The sequence below is a fragment of the Balaenoptera ricei genome, chromosome 2, assembly GCF_028023285.1.
Source record: "Balaenoptera ricei isolate mBalRic1 chromosome 2, mBalRic1.hap2, whole genome shotgun sequence".
Lineage (NCBI taxonomy): Eukaryota > Metazoa > Chordata > Mammalia > Artiodactyla > Balaenopteridae > Balaenoptera > Balaenoptera ricei.
The window spans coordinates 152919945-152941202 of NC_082640.1; the positions used below are offsets into that span (position 1 = coordinate 152919945).

The following is a 21258-nucleotide window of genomic DNA, read 5'->3' on the forward strand; positions in this document are numbered from 1 at the left end:
AATGCCTTCTTTAAAAGTGATCATTTCAATGCAAGAAAAAGAGAGAGAAAGGAAGAAAGAAACAAAGAAACAAAGAAAGAAAAAAAGAAAGAAAGAAAGAAAGGGAGAGAGAGAGGGAAGGAGGGGGGAGGGAGGGAAGGAGGAAGGAAGGAAGGAAGAAAGGAAGGAAGGAAGGAGGAAAGGAAGGAAGGAGGAAAGGAAGGAAGGAAGGGAGGAAGGAAGGAAGGAAGGGAGGGAGAAAAACTTAGAAATTACAGAAAACAATTGATTTATCTTGAATTGGAGTTTCAAAATGGCAGTCTGCAGGCCAAACAAATCCCATAAATATGTTGTTTGGTTCATGCAACATTTAAAAGTCAAGAGGTTACATAAAAATTCGGATTTCCATTTTCTCTTGAAAGTCATTAAGAACTGGCAGGACTGGGTCTGCATTTTCAGCTGGAGCTGAGTGGTGGCTCCCATCCCCACACTCACTGTAGATGAGGCCTCTGCTGCCCCCTATCCCCATGCAGTCCCCACCATGAGCTCCAAGAATACACTTAGCACCCATACACCCCAGCTTCTCTAACCCAGGAGGCAAGTGGGGGCTGTCCTCATCCCCACCCGTTGCCAGGCCTTGCACTGGATGGACCTAATTGCCAACATGGGACATCTTTTTCTAATTTACAAAAGGAGACCCATGGCTAGCAGCCCTTGCAGGATCTTGGTCTATGCCTGGAAAGTCCTAAGAGCAAGGATTTTCTCTTCTTTGTCTCATCTGACTTTGTAACCCTAAGGTTGGGCAGGTCTAGGACATATAACAGGATTTTAAAAATATTGAACAAATAAATAATTCTTGAATACATACCTCTACCTTCTACCCTCTACCAAACATTATTTTCAAGGACTCCTAAAAATTTTAAGGTATATTTGGAGGACTATTGGCACCTTCATAGTCACCTGCCTGTGGGATCTGGACCTCTTTAAGGTGAATTTTGTGGACATTGTATCCTTCTTATTGACTGATTAGACTGCTCCATATTAAGAGATTCTACTTTTCCTGTTTGTTATGTACTATAATTCCCCAGTGGAACTGAAGCCTGGGCACCCAGGTAGTACCCTAAGTCCATCTAGTTTGTCCTACCCACCCCTCATTTTTCCAACCGTGCACCTGAAGTCCCAGTATGCCTTACCACTGAGTACACCCAAAATGTAACAGTAAATTTCATCAATCCATTTTCTACTTCCATAAGCAAAGCAAACTTCCTTTACAGATGTATAAACACACACACACTCAAACACACACACAGATGAATAAAACTAGAAAATATTTTGGTTCCAATGTATTGTATCCATATATATTTAAAGTATATACAAAAGAATAGTTTTTTGCTATTTGTTTACTGATTTATTTGTTTACAGATTTACTTCTGTAGAAAGGATCTGAGGTGATTTATTAAAATAATAAAAAAGGGGAAAAGTCATTTAAAAAATCAGGACCAAGAAAAATATTAATTACGTTAGAAGATCATAAGCAGGGGTTAGGACCCAAATGTCCAAAGTCACAAAATTATCTCTGAGATTCCTAGTAAACCAGACGAAAAGAAAAACAAAACCAGTTTATTGACTTATCCCTAAGAAAAACTACATACCAATAGTTCTCTGAAGAGGCAACACTTTCTTTGGTACCCAATTCTGAGTGAAATTTGTGATGTGTGGTCACCTGTGGGCAGCAGTGGTGGCCGGGAAGAATAGGTGAGAGAATGATGTCTTGGATAATCTTCTTTACAAATGCAGGAAGTCTTCATAAAATTTTCTCAAGGCCTCCCAAGTGAAAGGTGAAGGTGTGACACAAAATATGACTCAGAGGAGGCAGGCAATTCTACAGATGGCCCAGAAAAAATCGATTCAAGCAAGCAGCTTTCTGCTGATGCATTGTGATCTGAGAAGAAAACTTGAAGTGGTATTGCTCAAAGGCCAATCCACAAATGACATATCAAAATCACCAGAGAGTGCTTGTTAAAACCGTACTTTCTCCAGATCTACAGAGTAGGGATCTCTGGGGGATGAGCCCAGAAATCTGCAGCTTTTACAAATTTCCCGGGGGATTCTTAAATACATTAGAGTCAAGAACCACTGCCCTGGAACAGTGGTCTTTAGACTTATTATTTTTTGCTTGTCTATTCTAAAAGAATTTTGAAACACTAGGAAACTAGGTATCATTTCACATGTTTTTAGATTGACATCTAAACTTTTTTATTGTAAGTTAAAGTGGTTAAAAAAATACAATTTCTGATGTAATATTGATGTTTTCAAATAAATCTCTTATGTCACTTTAAAATGTATACAATTAATCTTAAAAACCCATATGCAATAAAATCTAAATACATGAACAAGCTCTTCTTTAGCAGTGAAAATTTTTACATTCCTGGGGCTTCCCTGGTGGCGCAGGGGTTAAGAATCCGCCTGCCAATTCAGGGGACATGGGTTCGAGCCCTGGTCTGGGAAGATCCCACATGCCGCTGTGCAACTAAGCTTGTGCGCCACAACTACTGAGCCCGTGAGCCACAACTACTGAAGCCCCTGTGCCTAGAGCCCATGCTCCACAACAAGAGAAACCACCGCAGTGAGAAGCCTGTGCACCGCAACAAAGAGTAGCCCCCGCTCGCCGCAACTAGAGAAAAGCCCATGTGCAGCAATGAAGACCCAAAAACAGCCAATAAATAAATAAACAATAAATTCTTTAAAAAAAAAAATTTTTTTTTACATTTTCTCCTTTTTCTCCTTGAACTCAAATTTCCATCCCATTTTCCCCACAGAATTTTATTCAAATGTAATGTATTTTATGCTTGAAGTCTTTTTTTATCATCCTATCATTCTTCTCTGCAAAATATGTAAGTACATTGAAATTCTATTTTTTTTATTTCATGTGACCTTAAGTTTCTAAATGTTAAAATTTCTTCAGAATTGCATTAGCATTATAACTATTAGTAAGTAGTACACATTGACAAAAAATAGACATTTTCATAATAATTTTTAATTATAATGAATTATTTTAGAAATGCTTCTATTAATTTGATGGGTAGACTGTTTTACCCCCTATTTAATTCTTGTATTAATAGGTTAATATTATTTATAGCTAGAATAAGACAGACTTCAGCATCAATTTTATTCATATTTTTTGCTTTACATAAAATACTCACTTAGAAAAATTGTTTACACAAGGTAAACAGGAGTGGAAGGTGTTTTGTTATAGCAGTGTCACTCAGATCTTTGAAATCCTTCTGAATTATAAGCCAAAACCCATATAGTAATTTATCATCAAAATTTATATTTAATAAATTTAAGCTGAAAATTTGATTAGGTCATTCTTCAATTTTGTTGAAAGCAAAGAATTGGAAACCACATGACCTGCAAAAGAATTTGTAATCCAGTCATTAATAATCATTCACTCTCTTTAACCCCAACACCAACCTTGTAGTGAGTATAATGCCCTAGAGGTTTTTACACACCCCCCAAAGCACACCACTGAAGTAAGATAAGTCACTGAAGTAAGATTTCAGGTGATTGAAAGGTATTCCATTTTAACAAGTGTAAAAGTGTGATTAGGAAAGGGGGGACAGGAAAAGCCACCAAGGGGCATTTTCAGGCAGATCCACTTCGGTAAAAGAGTACTTGTGGAAACCGAGGATCCAGCAAGATCCTCTGAAAACTACCCTTGTTCCCACATTTCTTAAAAAGTCTTTGTGAAAGTTCAAATACCTCAGTTTGAAGACCATTGTACTAAGCATCTGGACACATTGAGAGAATACTTTCAAAAAGTCCTCAACAATAACAGAGAATTTAAGAGTTCCAAAATTTAATCTCCATCTTCTTAACTACCCGGATTCACTCCAAATGTAGGTGCACTCTAGCCTGGGACAGCTATAGCACAGATTAAAGTGAAGCAGACCACAAAACGGTCATAACAGACAACACAGGGAGATGTGGGAGATCTTCAAGAGCCTACAATTTTTGCTATTATGATTTTGCCAGCACATCTCTCCTTATTTTAGTTAATGGAATTCTTAAAATCTCCTCAGGGGTTGAACTGGCTCTGGGTCAGAAAGGACCAGAAGGTCCTCATGTTTCTTCACTGAGGAATTCTGTAATTTTATTGCTACAACCAAGGCTGAGTGTGAGGAGGATAGGAAAATTTTTTTTTTTTGCTTTAATATGAAAATAATTGCCTCTACTCTTGGAGACCTGGCTTAATTAAACTAATCTGATTTTCTACTGGTAAACTAACAAAAATGCTATTGCTCTGAGTTCTCTAATTATAGAGCAATCACACTTTCTCTTAACAGATACTAAAATCAAATGCTATAACGTTGGGTGAGTTTGTGTGAATAGCTTGTTATAAGGTCTATTTTGAGGTACCACATGAATTTCAGTGAATATTATGCAGTGACAGGAAGAAACAGAAAGCTTACTGCAGAAAAAAAAATTATGAATTGCTACTAAAATTTATCTAAACAGTGATGAGGTTCTACAAGTTATTTCGTAAGAAGTATGTTTGCTAACCATAAACTCTTGTTCTTCCATCCCAAACTCCTTAAATTCAACCCCTTCTCAATCTCCCCTCTTAGCTACCCCCTTCTTCATTTTTTTCCCTGCATCGCCTGAATGAGATGATCAGCCTTTTGATGGATACTCTCACCAGTACTCTCGGTATCATTACTCCCTTGAACTTCTGCACATCCGTTCTGCCAAGTCGCAGCTCAGAATCAAACAACCATCTGCTCTCTCTACTACTGCTTCTAGTTTGCCAAGTACTGCTGGAGAAATTGCATGACTGCTGATTCATGCCATGGCAGATCAGCAATTCCCAAATTACCTTGACCCTTAGCACTACTTGGCAATCCTTTCACTCTTGCCTGGTTGGTTTCCTTTTCCACTGCTCAAGTGCTATTCCAAACCTCAAGTTATTACTCTTCCAAAGTTTCCTACCATGCTTCATGAATCAACAGATGACCTAAATGTCTACTTCAGGAAAAATTAGTGTTCAACTTCTTTCCTTTCCACTTCTAATGTTCGTCTATCTCTTCACCCTCCCTACCTCTGTCCCAGAGATAATGTAGTATGTCAATTATTCCCCTTTCAAAACTGGGCTGTTTGGGGTTTTTTGGGGGGGGGGGTTTAAGCTCTTAAAGTCTGTGTACATTATTACAAGGCAAATATTCTTCTTGGAAGTCATATTCCAAGTTGAAGAAAGAGGCATCAGAATGTTAGGAAATTAAAGGTGCTGATTGGCTATAGAAAAGAGCACATCAGAATAGCAAGTGTTCTACTTTCAATCATTCCCAACCAAGGACTGAAAAGAAGGTGAGTTGGGATTCTGCATGTGCATTTAAAGTTTTAAAATTCTAACATAATTCTGCCAACCAAATGTCACAACAAGAAATTTAAAGAGGTCATGCTTCAGTGATCATTGCCATTTTTGTCCTCTATTTGCTACCACCTGCCACATCTGCAGTCTAAAAAGCCACAACTAATAATTAGTCCAACTTGTTCCTTCTTTTAAGTGTGTGGAGTTTGCTCACACTCTTTCAATCCAAACTTTTCATGGGAACTCCTAGGGCAACCTATGTGAATTATATTATGTTTCACCTGATATGGCTATTCTAATGTAATGTCATATTACACTAGCTATCATATAAAAATTACAAGTGACACATACATGCTTTAGAAAAAGTATTTGTAGAGACTGCCTAAAGAGAAGTTTTGATGTAGAAGATACTTTATATACCCTTAAAGTGTATATAATTTGGGGAGTTCTCTCTTTCCAAAAAAGAATACAAAATTATGAATACCAAATGAGGTCCAGGGCCCTTTGGAAGAGGTCTGTGAAAATGAAGGGCTCTGAAGCTTAAGCTTCATTAGGATAGTATAAATCAGCTTTTTTGTATTTGACCTCTTACTTAGGACATTAAACAATACCTAAACCCAAACCATCCAAAAATTCACTAAAATGTAAATACCTGACATGAGCCAAGAACTTCACATATTGTATTTCATTCTTACAAAACACCTTTTAATTTACCATTCTCGTTTTTATAAAAGTGGAAACTGGGACTTAGAGAATATAATAAGTTGCTCACAGTCAGCCCACTTCTCACAGCGAAGCTGAGATTCCAACGAAGATCCGACAAACTAAATCTTGTGTTATTTTCACTACAATACTCTGCCTTTAAGGTTTCCCAAAAGACAAAAGGTTTAAGTCATTTTGGAGAATGCCCCTAGAAAATCCCTGAAAAGGCTCAGTTAATACTTGAAATTAACATGACAATTCACATTTGAGAACGTCATTAAAAATATTGCCCTAAAACTGTGTGTAAAGAGCATAAAAGGGAATCCCCTGGCGGTCCAGTGGTTAGGACTCCATCCTTTCACTGCATGGGCCCAAGTTTGATCCCTGGTCACGGAACTAAGATCCCACAATCCACGCAGCGTGGCCAAAAAAAAAAAAAAAGAAAGAAACAAATGTATAACTCTTACAGTTATCTTCTGATCACTAAGTGAATAGATGAAGATGGGAGATTTTAGGGTCTAGGAGAAACGTGATTCTAATAAGGAGAGGAAAATGGAGGCAAAATCAGAATCTGGAGGGAAGTCTACAATTACAGCCTCTCAGGAAGGAACTTGGCTATGGAATGACATACTGACAGTATGATCTTTTACAAATTATATCTTCTTGTTTCATGTCTGATATAATTCTACCTTGCCATTGTGATATATCACGTTTTAAAGATAGGAAAGTAGGGGCTTCCCTGGTGGCACAGTGGTTAAGAATCCACCTGCCAACGCAGGGGACACAGGTTCAAGCCCTGGTCTGGGAAGATCCCACATGCTGTGGAGCAACTAAGCCCGTGGGCCACAACTACTGAGCCTGCATATCACAACTACTGAAGCCCGCATGCTAGAGTCCATGCTCCACAACAAGAGAAGCCACCGCAATGAGGAGCCCGCGCACTGCAACAAAGAGTAGCCCCCGCTTGACGCAACTAGAGAAAGCCCGCGAGCAGCAACAAAGACCCACCACAGCCAAAAATAAATAAATAATTTTTTTAAAAAAAGATAGGAAAGTAATGACAATTGGCTCATGTATTGTATTACTCAATATTATACCCATACCTGTATTTGCCAGTTTGGCCTCTATTTTTTTTCAATGTATCCTAGAAGTATCCCCTCCTCCTCCTAAGTCTCCCAGAGGCAGATGCTTTGTCTTTATCTTTTCCTTACTCACAGAATCCAGTGCTGTGCCCTACAGATAGTAGGCATTCCATGGAGGTCAATTGCCATGGAAGATGGTGTTGATGAGTTATTTTTGACAAACCATCACTTTCTAACACAATAGGAATTCCATAATATAGATGTGTTATGATTCTACCCTATTCAGTCAAAGACTTCAGAATAAAACTTTTGGCATTGGTTAAAGCTAAGGCAAGAACTGCTCAGATGTAGTTAGTAGTATTTTCAGTCAACAAGCTGTCACTGATGTTGGCGTTACTTTAAAGACCTGTGAAATCTGTGGTCTTAGCGCCATTGTGACCTCAACCTGTAGCTAAAAATCTGTCCAATGCAACAGGAGTTTCAAGAACAGCAGCACAAAAATGATGACTTAACTGAATGGAACAACAAGGCACATATTTTCAAGAAGACCTTTTTTATTCTTAGAGTAGGAGTTTTCCTTCAAGATGACAAGTGCTTCAAACTCTTCAGGATCTTACTTATCTTCCAAAACAAGGTGAGTCTTTGACGGAAGATGCCAAGTGGTAACTATCCAGGAACGAAAAGAGGGTCTCTGTTATTAGCCCGGGTTGAAGGCAGATATAGTGTCTCTTCCCACAGAAGTTCAAAAATAGATGACAACTACTTGAAGGGGTTGAGTGAGGATTTAAAACTAAGGAAGCAGGAACTGCTAGAGATGCTAAAACCTCTAGAAGATAAGAACAAGCTGTTATTCCAGAAGTTGACGTCTAACTTGGAGGAAAGACAAAGAAGGTAAGTGTTCCCTTCTCAGGATTTCCTAGAAGGGGAAAGGCAAGAGAACTTTAATCCATAGGATTTAGCAATGATTATTTACATTTTTTAAAAGGTTTAGACCTTCAGCTATAGTAAATTAAAAATAATGTAACCACAAAATCAGGGTGGCAAGGAATCCTTCTTCTTTTAGTAGAATTAAATATAACTCAGCTCATCTCACAGGGCTACAGTTATTACTTTTCTTCCCAAGAAACTGTTAAGAGACTTTACTATCCTCAATCCATCATGGTCACACAGATAGCTCCTCATTCATGTTTGTGGAGTCACTTTAGGATAGATGACTCTGTTCTTCCATCGCCAAGCAGTGAAATGGTAATCATTTCTGAGCATCAAAGTCCTCTGGATTAGGGTCTGGCCTTACTAAATGTACTAGGCAGTTGAGGTCTTAACTCTTTGCTAGGGCACTCACTGTTCTTGGGATCCACCAACTCTCTTTTTCCCTTCTAGTTTCAGAGAATCTCACCTTAATGTGTCTACCTTCATTCTCTACCTTACCATAAACATTTCAGGGAGTTTAGACTTTTGGAGAGAAAACACCAGACAGAAAGTTGTGAGAACAAACGCCAGGCAGAAAGTTGTAGTCAAGCACCAGCTGTTTACAACTGAGAAACTCAGCCCTCTCAGGGCAAGAGAACACAAAGGCTGGCTTCTTTGCTTATAATTAGAGAGGGAAAAGCACAAAGAACATAAGCATAAGTTAATTAATACCTTTAAAGAATATCCTCTCTCACAGTCATAGATTTGATATTAGTTCGGATTTTGTCAGAAACTTCTTTTTTTTTTTTCTAGAATAACAGGAGACTTTTAATTAGTAAAAAATAAGATTCAACTAATAAAATCAAGATAAATATTTAAAAATTTAACATAAAATATTTTACTACCCACATAGTCTGCCATACTTGGTTCTAAGGAGAAAAAATAAGCCTAGAAAGTGTAAAAATGAAACATTTCAACTTTATACATAACGTTTTATATCTTTAATTAAAATTATAAAGCAAATATAACAAAAATGATAGGATTCATTAATTCTAAGAGATGAAAATCAATTAGGTAAAAATCAATTCTTTTAGTCATGGTCTTGTTTTCTTTCCTTTTAATTTTTTACCAACCACCCCAGTACAGTAAATGTATATCATTTCTTCTTCACTCTTATATAATATTTCATTTTTCTTAAGCATAAAGTACTCTAACATTCTAACTCTGCTGCAGAAAGCAGTAGCATAATATTAACAGCAGCAATACTACTACTGCTATTAATACTAATACAACTACTAACAATAATAAACAATGAATGAATAGGCCTCTAACAAATAGTCTGGATTTGCAACAAAACAAATATACAAAAAAATTTACAAATCACTGCTTCATTCAATTTCAGGAAAATAAAATACAATAAAATTCTAATATTAAACTCCTTTGTCTGTGAATCATGTCAATATTTAGAAGACTGAAAATATGCAGGGTTATTCAAAGATTATGCAGGCAAAGATAATTTTTTTTTTAACATCTTTATTGGAGTATAATTGCTTTACAATGGTGTGTTAGTTTCTGCTTTATAACAAGGTGAATTCGTTATACATACACATATGTCCCCATATCTCTTCCCTCTTGTGTCTCCCTCCCTCCCACCCTCCCTATCCCACCCCTCAAGGTGGTCACAAAGCACCGAGCTGATCTCCCTGTGCTATGCGGCTGCTTCCCACTAGCTATCTATTTTACATTTAGTAGTGTATATATGTCCATGCCACTCTCTCACTTTGTCACAGCTTACCCTTCCCCCTCCCCATATCCTCAAGTCCATTCTCTAGTAGGTCTGTGTCTTTATTCCCGTCTTGCCCCTAGGTTCTTCATGAGTCAGAAACTTCTTGATGGCTTGATTCTCTAGAGGCTACCGTAAGGATATAAGTGGGTTCTCCAACTAACTCAAATGTTTTTTATGTGGAGAAGCAAAGTAGGGGAGATGGACAGAGATGGGAGTAGGGAATAATTCTGAGATTTATCCTTAAGACAAGAGGTTCTTCAACCTCCTTCTTCACAGAGGCAAAAAAAACGCCCCTTTCTACCCCAAAAGTCATACAACAAAACTTCCTTCTGAAGGGGTGGAGAGGAGTCTCACTAGCTGTTGGAGACCTAAGTTTTGAGCCTTACAGAGCACAGAATTCATTATAGAGCACATACCTAAGGCAAACGTCGATTAGGAATGAAATTGTCTTTTGGAGACCTTCTATGTCCAGAAGGACTTCCATAAATCTTGTGATTTCAGCCCCTATCTCCCTCTCATGGTAGAGTAGTTTCTGACTGGTCATGGAATATTAATATTTCTTTTTAGGAAGTATTATGTTTTGTGATATCTCTGTCTTCTTTCTAGTCTGCAGATCATGAGGCAGATTATGGCAGGGAAGGGGAATGGTGAATCCTTAGTCATTGAGCTCATTAAGGAAGCAGAAGAGATGAAGCAGAATCTGGTAAGAGGTTGGTGGGCACTCCAGGGAATGGCCTTCTGAACAGGGCTGTCAATTCCATTGCTGTCAGACAGAGTGCTCATCTCTAGCATTGGTGCTCCAACACTCATAGGTCCTTGATCTAGAAAAGTCCTGGAGTCAGGACAAAGGGAGTCAGGTGAAATGTTGGGAAGAATAAGAACTAGCTAGCAAAAATTCTATTTTTTTGACTTTTGAAAAACTTTTTATCTAAAGGTTAATGAATACAAGCATATTAACCCCTCACATTTCAGAAGAAATAGAAAATAACCAAAGTAAAAGAAAGGAAAGAGTTTGGGCTGAGAGATTCTTTCAAGATTTTAAAAAATTAACAATATAGGACTTCCCTGGTGGCACAGTGGTTAAGAATCCGCCTGCCAGTGCAGAGGACACGGGTTCGAGCCCTGGTCTGGGAAGATCCCACATGCCGCGAAGCAACTAAGCCCGTGCGCCACAGCTACTGAACCTATGCTCTAGAGCCCCCGAGCCACAACTACTGAAGCCCGTGCGCCTAGAGCCTGTGCTCCGCAACAAAGAGAAGCCACCACAATGAGAAGCTCGTGCTCTGCAATGAAGTGTAGCCCCTGCTCTCAGCAACTAGAGAAAGCTCTTGCACAGCAACAAAGAACCGACATAGCCAAAAATAAATAAATAAAAATATAAATACGTTTATTTAAAAAAATTAACAACATAAAGGATCTTAAAAATTAAAAATTAGTGGTCTAAGCCCCAAAGAAACTGCCATATGATCAGAACATCTTAAGTGTTTCAAGTGTGAGGAACTCACTACTATATAGATATACCACAATTACCATAATTAAAGTTACTATTCCAAATTGTTATTTTTTTTTATCATCATCATCAATCTCATCTCTCATGTTCCTGGGTTTGGGGCTAGGCCCATTTATTGCCTTCCTCTGTGGTTTACTATGCCCCTACCCCTTAGTCCCCCTGTTAATGATTCCTTCCAACTTTAATGACTAGACAAACACATATTTCTATTTGTTTGCTTTTTCCCCTCCAACAGGAAAGGAAAAACAAGATGCTTCGGAAGGAAGTGGAAATGCTATGGAACAAGGTATGTGTGCCTCTAAGGATCTCTTGAAAGTATCTGTCTTACAAACCATAATGCAAAGAAGCTTCCCTTTTTTCTGGTCCACATCCTCATTTTTTCATGTCTCTGTTTCCACCCATGCCTCATTCCAATTCATTCTCTGATCTTATTTAAAACAATCAAGTAATGTCACTCTTCTTAGGAAAACCCTTTACAGCCATTCCAGGCATAGTCTGGCTCTTGCCTACCTTTCTAGTCTCCTCTCATAGAAGACCTCCCCTCCCACACTGGCCTCCACATGCCAAGACCTTTCTTTTCTAAAGACTTTTGCTTTTGCTTTATCCCTGGGCTGTAATGCTATTTTCTTATAGTTGGCTCATTCTCATCCTTCAGGTCTCCGCTTAAATGTCACCTCCTCAGGGAAGCCCTCCTTATTCACTCCACCTGAAAAAGGACATCACCCCCCCCCCACTTCCTATTATACAATTCTGTTCATGTCTTCCATAACAATTTTTATAATATAAGCTCACTATTTTTTTTATTTTATTGTGTTATTATTATTTTATTTGTTTCTTATCTCCCTGCCCTGTTCTGGAATACATGCTTCTCCAGTATCTTGATTGCTTTGTTCATCTTGGAATCCCTAGCATGTAGCACAGTGCTTGGCACATAGTAGACAATCAATAAATGTAAGTTGAATGAACGAATACCTGATTCTGATTCCCCTTTGACTTTGCAATAATCACAGCATTGTTTAATATAAAAATAGTATGGCCTTTTGCTGGGAAACCAAGCAGGGGTAGAAATTCCTTTGTGGACTAAGCCTTTGGGATCCAAGTGCTTTTTCACAAATTATGAGACCTGAATAGCAGATTGTCTTGTGATATAAACAGGTGTGAGTGTGATCTCTGACTGCTTTTTCCATCTCACCTTTGCACAGATAATTAGGATACTATCAAGCCCTGCATCTTGTACTGAGATCTGATCCTAGTTCTCAGTGGCAGCTACAAATCAATTCTATGAATTGTGAGAAGTTTTAGTTTCTGAGTTCTTGAGTCTTAGTGATAGGAAATATGCCAGCATCATTCCTCTGTCAAAATCCAGTTTCTCCAGAGTTCCCAAAAGACTTTGTATAAGGGATGTCCATATACCTGAGCTTGTGATTGACTTTCCCTCCCCATACTTTTAGACAATGAGAAATAGAAAGACAAGATCGTATGCCTAGTGGTTAAGAAGACAGACTTCAGAGTCCAAGAGATCTGGTTCAAATTCCAGCTCTGTACTTTCCTACCTGAGTGACCCTAAACAAATGACTTAACCTCTCTAAGACTCAGTTTTCTTATCTATAAAATGGAAATAAAAATAGTCCTGTGAGGATTAAATGAGAACATTTGTAATGTAGTAGAGTAAATAAGTAATGTAGTAAGTAGCTTACAGTAGTGATTGACATATAATAAAGGTTCAGTTAATAGTTTTTATTATTGTAAGTTTCACTCAAAAGACCAGATGGAAGGGCTCATTCCATTCTGAACCTCCTTTGGTAGTACACTTTTCATATCAGGCCCTGAGAGTTTTCTGACTGGCAGGAACCAAAAGCCTTGACACCTATTGTCTTTCCACTTCCCTCATGAAGTCCCAGTAATTTAAAGCTTTGCCAAAATGTCTCTCTACAGACATTCAGCACAGAAGAACTCAGTGATCAACAAAAAGCACTGCAGATAAAGAACAAAGCAGACTTACAGGACAGAAAGGCAAGTGGACTGCATGGTGCTTAGAATTTCAAAGTTGTTGATGCCACACAGATGGCAACAGCCCGTTGACAATCAGGACTGATTAGGGTAGACAGATAGGAAGGATCTGGGCCTTAAGGGTATATTGGATTTACCGTCTGCTAAGACATTGCATTTCTTTCCTGGGACCTCCTATTCCCTTAGCTCTCTTCTTTCTTCCCAGGCTCCCAAAACCCCCTCATCATCTAGGAAGACCAAGAATGAACTGGAGACATTGTGTGCAGAGAAAGTGAAGGAAATAAGGAAGGTAGTATGATCTTTCTGAAAGTAGTGGCTTTTAGAGCTGATAGATTAGAAATCTTTAATGTAGCAATAATCTGCCTAAGTGTGCTCCTGAACTGATACAAAATTTTATAGGAGATCTGGTTCCCTTGAAGTATTACATTTGAGTCAGAGTGACACGGCAAGTTTCTGGTAAATCATGATAGCTAGAGCAAAGTGGGAAAATCTGTACCAATAATGACAACTTCGAAATAGCTATGTGATGTCAAAACACTTGTTAATTTGTTTTTGAACATTTATTTAGAGATATTATGCTTGTATCTAATCTTCCCGCAGCCAACTCATTGATAGAAAACGATCCTGTTCATTTAGCTTTTAGCTTTTGGAGAGTGGGATGTACAGGTGATGCCAATTAAGAGGACTGTGCAGTTGAGACCAATATATTAGTGAATCTATGACACCATAATTTTGCTATAAAGTCTTTGCAGCATATTGAGAAAACTGATTTCTGATCTCAATTTACTTTGTCACCAGAGGCTCTTTCTTCCACCAGGAAAAGCAACAGAGGAAAATGGAATGGGTCAGGTATCAGGAACAAGCTAACTTCATTCAGGTACTAAGTCTTCCAAGCCTGGACACAGGGTACAATTTCATTCATGCAATATAGAGGCTTTTAGTTTCCTAATGGTAAACCTGATCCTCTCATCTGGATTACCAATTGTCATGCTAAAAGAAATGTTTTGTGAGAAGATGACTGAAGAGACCTATCTCCAGCTTTACCTTGAGTATAGCACTTTTTCCCTATGATCTTGATTTTGTCCTATTTGAAATGGGGGGAAAAATCACACATAATTTCTGCCCACTTTTAAAGACTGAGCATGACAGAATCATTTTTAAACTTCTGAGTTAAAAGGATTCAGGTAATAGTGGATTTAGAGAAGCCAATACTATATGAGTAGTTTTGAAAAATGTTCTCTTATAGAATGACTTTAATGGCAAAGTGATTGAGCCGAGAATTGAAGCCTTGAAGAACTACCAGAAGCCCAATGATCTGAAGTTATCACTGTACATACAGCAGAATTTTGAGCCAAAGCAAGCATTTTTGAATCTTCCTGGGTCCCGAGGTAGGTAGAGTATCATAGGTACACAATTTGAGGTTTGTTTTGTTTTACATTGGAGATCCCATTACCTGTAAAGTGATAACACAATACCTGGCACACAGTAAGTTAGTTAGCAGTGTTATAATAAATGTTTTCACTATCATCATTATTATTATTACACTGAAACCCTTATATCAAGATAAGGTTTCCTCTAGAGGAAATAAAATTTTCCTTTGTAAAGACTGAGTAATATACTGTGTGCTTAGCATATGTAGTTGATACATAGTTGACACCTGATAAAATATTAGTTTTCTCCTCACCTCGTCCCCTTTCTTAGGAATTAGAGTAGTTTGATCTCACAAATCTTATTGGAATAGACTCTGCTACTTCAGAATAGAAGGCCAAAGAGACATCCAACAATGGTTGTGAGTTTCACCAATCCAGATATTCCTCTGGGAGTTTCACCATTTCCCCACCCCAAAGAATTTATGGCATCATTAGAGGAAATCATATAGCTTACCATAAAAAAATAAAGGAATGGTTTCTGAGGGACAGGAAGAAAGGGCTCTTAAGTTTTCATGGATCTATGAATCTGAACTCTGTAATTTAAAAAAGAGACATGCAATAAGAAATCATGGCTAAGGGATGCCAATGTTTTATCAGTATTAATATGTATGTCTCTAATTTCTTCTCAGTCATATTCCATAAGGGCTTGAATAACTTATAAAATCACACACAGCATGAAGATCAAATAAACAGATGACTAAATCAAGGCAAAGGGAAAATAAGTTGAAGCCAGGTAAATACATAAAAATGTGTAATGAAAGTACCATACAGTTGGTACAGGTAGGCTTCAGTCTTGGTTATGAATTTCCCCGAAAAAGAAACATGAATTTATGGTGTCCACAAAATAAAAATAAACCAAGTTCTCAGAAGAAACACAGCTTTTACTGGTACTGAAATGAGAGAGAAATTTCTCTTCCAGGTCCTCATCAGGGGGACAGGACACTCTATGTGTGTCATAGTAGCTAATGTCCTCAAAAATATTTCTAAAATAAATTCAGAATCTAAATTTCCTAGACTGTTTCTTATCTGTTCCTTGGCACAATCTGATAAGAAATTATTGATGTGAAATTTTTTTTAAAGCGATGGATCAGCTCAAGGTGATTTGGTCCAGGTCCATAGCACTCTGTTGGTCTGACTTGATCCATATTTAAAAGTTAGAAAATCTGGATGATTGGAGGAAATAGCTATCCTTCAGCCAGTGTTCCATTCATGTCTCTCTTTTAACTGTTGTTCTGATAAGAATTGGAAAGCAGAAAGCTTGAGGTTTTCTTCTCCAATAAGAACCTGGAATACAACCTGGAATACAACCAGAATTAAAAAGATAGAGGAGGGGAGGGTTATGAGGGCGAGAGATTCATGTCTTATTTCATTTAAAATTAGCTGAAAGTCATCTCAAGGGATCCATAGAGTAAGGAGTCAAAAATCTTTTCCCTCTGGATTCAAATCAAGCCAAGAAAATAAATAGTGAAAGATTCCATTCAGCATGATCACTACGGAAGATTTTTTTCCCCTTGCTTGCAGAACACTGAATCTCTGAACTCTGAACTAGAACAGCCCACAGATCAACATCCTCTTTTCTCTTCTCTCCTCTAATGCTTCTGGAGTATTAAGCGATAGGGCACTAAACTGTTCAGTTACCACAAGTGCATGTAGCCACAGGCATACGTGACCCATTGCTTGTGTGTCATTGATTGCACATGCATTGAGCACTGATTGTAGGCCAGTTTCATTTTCTAATACACACATATACAAAATTTATGAGTTTGTTTGAGCCCAAGTGGATATGAAATTTAAGTCTTAGATTATGGTTTTATTGACCTATTTATAACCTAGTGTTTAATTATTGAAAAGAAAACAAAAGGAATATTAGTTTTCTTCGTAGAGGGATTTTTAAAGTAGTTATATTAAGATATTATTACCAACAGTAGTATGTGTTGTAAACGAAAAACAAATGTAGTTTTCTATAATAGAAAGTAAACATAATAAGTATACAGAGAACAAAATTTTAGTATTCTAACACAGTGCTGAACCCTAAGGCCTGTTTTATCTTTATTAGGAAGTGAGATCAGCAAGATGTAGAGAGTTTTAAAGAAAACCAGCACCAAACTGAAACTCTTCTCCTTGATGCCATCAAGGTGTCAAGTTTGAAAGAATCAAAAAGGAATAATTTTCTCACTGTGATTTATAGTATTTAATGCTGTGTTCCAGCACCTCCTAAATTTATTGCAGTTACCTCCTAAAATCATCTCACCATCAAATTTTGGGAAATAGCAATTTACTGGGAAAAGCACTGGATTTAGAGTCAGATATATGAGTTACAGGTCTTACTCTGAGGCTAACCATTTAGATGACCTGGACCAGTCGTTTTGTTTCAGTGTTTTTCTTTATCTAACGCAACAATAACATATTATAGAGCATGTTGAAAACATGGTTTTGTGTAACCCTCATGATGACTCTATGGGGTAGGTATTATAGAACAAGAAACTAGTTCAGAGAAGCCAGGCTTCTGACTGCATATCCAAAGCTCACCTCCTAAAATATGCTATAAAGTGACAGTGTTCCAGTATGTGATTTCTTATGACTCTTCCACCTCTAAAGGCTATGATTTGAATTCAAGCTTATCACTTGTTTAATGTATAATCCTCCCAATAAAGAATCATACCCCCATCATTAATTTGCTCAGTAACAAAAGAAATACTACTTCCAAAAGGGGTTGACAGATTTGTAATTCTGCATATAGCCCAGTAGGTGGCACCAATCACATCCAGGCCTTTAGTCCATAAACAGTGGTAATTCAGGAACCTGCAGGGAGCCATCAGTCTTCTATTGCCCTTAGGACAAAATGTGCTACTTTTATGTATCAAATGAAAAAAATTAAAAGATCTATTGGTGTTTTCTGCCATGCTTTGTGACACTGAGGTGTATTACTGGCAGCCTTGATTATCCCGTATTAAATTCAGCATTCTGCTGCAAATTCCGTACCTATTATTCCACTCCGTGAACTACAGTGTCCTCCATTCCAAAAACAGCCACTGTCCCGCCCTCCACAATCCCTAATACTGTTTGTTTTTTTTCTACCACAGATAAATCAGGCGATCAGGACGAGGAATTAAAAAATCAGGCAATTGCGCAAGGTGGGGACCTTTTGAAGTTTAAGTACTTAGTAGTGTTCCTGGATAATGTTCCTTTTCCTCTAGTTTCAAAAGAATTGAATTTCACAGATCTGTCTTAAAGGATTGAATGTAATTCTGGACACACCTCCCAGCAAATCAGGGTACAGACCCTTCTGTTATAGGCATTTCCAAGTAGAGGGAGGGGTATCGCACTGCTCCTCGCCAAGAATTCCTCCTCCCACATGGATTGTCCTGTGTGCTGGTTGGCTGCATTGCAGTGGTGTGATCTGTTTAGTTGGCAAAATATAATCCTGTGTTAATACTGACTTTGTAACACTTCAAGCAATCCCTACTTGCAAATTCCCTTGAGGCCCAGGTTGTATGTATCATTAGCCAGGTCAGTCTCATCGGTTTAGCATACTTCATCACCTAGTCTTATAGAAGAGAAAAATATTTTATATCCACGGTGAAGTCTTTCCAGAGACGGGCCACATTTGAAGGGATTTACTTCCAGACCAGTATAAAATTACAGTTTGACCCAGAGTGTACGGCAGCCCTTCCCAGGCTTCTGTAGGGTCAAGAGAGCAGTTCTTGGCCTTTGGCAGTCACCTATCTTAGAGCGCACAGGCACGAAGCAATCTTTAAATTCAGCTGTTTCCCATCACACCTGCCGGTGTTTAAAGAAGAGGTTTATCTTCCATAATAATAGAACTGGTGATAAGACACTTGATTCTGACAGCCTTGCTTTTTTCTCCTCCCCTATCCCACCCCCAAACGCCCACCCCAACTCTTAGCATTTCCTTGAGCTCTTTTAAGAAGCTGAAGGTTGCATGTGAATATTTTGCTACACTTATAAATTGAGATGAAAGCCCAGTGCAGTGGGAAATGAATACTCTTGAGACCTTATTTATTCTATAACTCCCTCTGTTCTGAAAGCAAGTCATTCTCCCCAGCTTCAACCTTTACTTCACTTTAGTATTACTCCTCCTGATGGCTGAATACACTCCAGCAGGTGCTGCTGAAAGGAAAAATAGTAGTGTTAAGCTAAAATTCTGAAAGGCAGGGGCGGAAACCCACAGCTGGCTCCAATCTGAGTCCTTGATAAACAGCATTGCCCTCAAATACAGGCTTTTTCAAGCTTTGCATCAACTTGAACCTTTTGAATGTCAGCCTTTGGTTCATGGTATTAGTAGGTCATGAAGTTAACTTCTTTTTTTTTTTTTTAATTTAATTTAATTTTTATTTATTTATTTTTAGTTGCATTGGGTCTTCGTTGCTGCGCACAGACTTTCTCCAGTTGCAGGGAGCGGGAGCTACTCTTCGTTGCGGTGCGCGGGCTTCTCATTGCAGTGGCTTCTCTTGTTGTGGAGCACAGGCTCTAGATGTGTGGGCTCCAGTAGTTGTGGCACGCGGGCTCAGTGGTTGTGGTGCACGGGCATAGTTGCTCCGCGGCATGTGGGATCTTCCCGGACCAGGGATCGAACCCTTGTCCCCTGCATTGGCAGGCAGATTCTTAACCACTACACTACCAAGGAAGTCTGAAGTTAATTTCTAAACTAGCTCATTCTTTCACTTCCTATAAAACTCCACAGAAGTCCAGGGGAGAACAAAAGTCTTCTTTCCTAAATATACATTTTGAAGGTTGAAAAAAAAGTAAACTGTACCTGTATTCATATTATGATTATTTCAGTGAGTGACAATCTATTCTAAACTTTTTTGCATCACACAATCAGGAGAGCAGAAGGTTGTCTAGGATTAGGTTGTCATACTTAGCTAATAGAAAGAAGATCCCCAGTTAAGTTTGAATTGCAGATAAACAATAAATGTTGAGTTTAAATATGTCCCAACTATTGCATGGGACATACATATACTAAAAATTATTTGGTGTTTATTGAAATTCAAATTTAACTGGGTGTCCTATATTTTAGTCTGGCAACCCTTACCTAGGACTGACTCACCACAGAGCCTATTTAGCACCCTACAATTCTCCCTCTTTCCCTTTTTATTCTCTCCCTTTCTCTCTCAGTCTGTGCCTGGTTTTCTCTCTGCCTCCTCTTTCTCATCCCCACCCCCACCTTCATCTTTTGTTTGTTCTCCGCTGTCCACAGTTAGCCATTTTTGTGGAATATGTGTCTGGGTTACCAGAGGATGTGCAGATATCTGCGTGATTTTTCACCTCATTTCTTCATTTAAAAGTTGTATTGAAAGCACACTTTGTAGGCTCTCAGATAAAATTGTTTTTACTTGATGTAATCTTCAAACGATTTTTTTTTTCCTGTGGGACATGAGCTCTCAACGGAAAAAAAAGGTTTGCCACTTCAACTTTAAAAACATTGTTTGATGAAGTTATTTTCTAAAACAACAATTAGAAAATCCACATCAATGCTAATACCAGAGTCAGTCCTACAATGATATGGTACTATGATGAATGTTAATAGCCTTGCAACTCAAAATAAAACTAGGTTTTTTTACTCAAAGAAATCTCTCATTTTCCTAATTTTCCCCATCAGGTACCATGGACACTGCAGCTATGAGCAGAGCAACTACTGGCAAAAGTGAATCTAATGTGAAAATTACTTTGGTTTTCGAAATCATTTCAAAGGCTTGAATAGATAGTGGGTGTAGAATTTTGGAATGCATTTGTTAATATTTTTAGTATTCTAATTTAATATTTTTAGAGGATTTACAAAATGAGTGCCAGGACACTTGGTGCTTTAGCTGTCATTTTTTTCTGTTTCTTCCTGTCTTAGAGAATTCTGGGCGCAAAGACCTACACAGAACAACAAAGAGCTAAAGGAAGTCAGTTTGATGAAGGAAGAGGGAGGCTCTTTTTTCTGAGGTCAAGGCCAGATGAAGTGCTGAAGGATTAGAAGGCTTTCACTCCCTTTGCTTTGGACAGATTTAAAGACTAGGTACAGCCATTTGTGTTAATTAAAATCTCTCAAACCTTTGTTTTAGTGCTATTTCCACACTCTCTCCCCTCCACAATGGGTGGAAATGCTAGTTAGATGCTTGGCCTTAAGCGTGTCAGGAATTTAGTCATCTAGGGATTGTAAACAGCCTCATTATTTTGATAGCTTTTGATTTTTGAAATGACTAGATTCAAACTACATTGTATGTTGTTAACAAGTCCATAAAAAGCTGTTCCTCTCCACCTCTGAAGTGTTTAATTCCGGGCAGATCCTCCACTAGCAAATGAGCAAAAGTAGTTACAAAATAAGGAAATAATACTCCATAGACTCCTCTTACTCTTTCACCCACCTCACCCATCTGCCCTGTTGATACTGCCTCCTAGTTATCTATTCCTTGAATATCTTCTGCCTTCCCAGTGCCACTGTTTTAGTTCAGGCTCTCTTTCCTGCCTGGATT

At 38.2% G+C, this 21258-nt stretch overlaps 1 protein-coding gene across 1 annotated transcript; it reads left to right on the plus strand.

Moving 5' to 3' along the window:
• The first annotated feature begins 7715 nt into the window (after window positions 1-7715).
• On the plus strand, window positions 7716-20759 carry CCDC196 (coiled-coil domain containing 196). The gene is made up of 10 exons (XM_059914470.1): window positions 7716-7765; window positions 7870-8022; window positions 10433-10529; window positions 11572-11622; window positions 13272-13349; window positions 13552-13635; window positions 14164-14223; window positions 14593-14734; window positions 20400-20455; window positions 20640-20759. The coding sequence occupies exons 1-10, from the start codon at window positions 7716-7718 to the stop codon at window positions 20757-20759; spliced, it is 891 nt and encodes a 296-aa protein (XP_059770453.1).
• Window positions 20760-21258: the final 499 nt, after the last annotated feature.

What these genes read in the sequence shown, in the direction of transcription:
- CCDC196 (XM_059914470.1), top strand. Translation starts at nt 7,716, where the DNA reads ATGACAAGTGCTTCAAACTCTTCAGGATCTTACTTATCTTCCAAAACA. An exon ending in TTGGAGGAAAGACAAAGAAG is followed by an intron (nt 8,023 to 10,432) that starts GTAAGTGTTCCC and finishes TCTTCTTTCTAG; the next exon opens with TCTGCAGATCATGAGGCAGA. An exon ending in GAATCTTCCTGGGTCCCGAG is followed by an intron (nt 14,735 to 20,399) that starts GTAGGTAGAGTA and finishes TTTCCCCATCAG; the next exon opens with GTACCATGGACACTGCAGCT.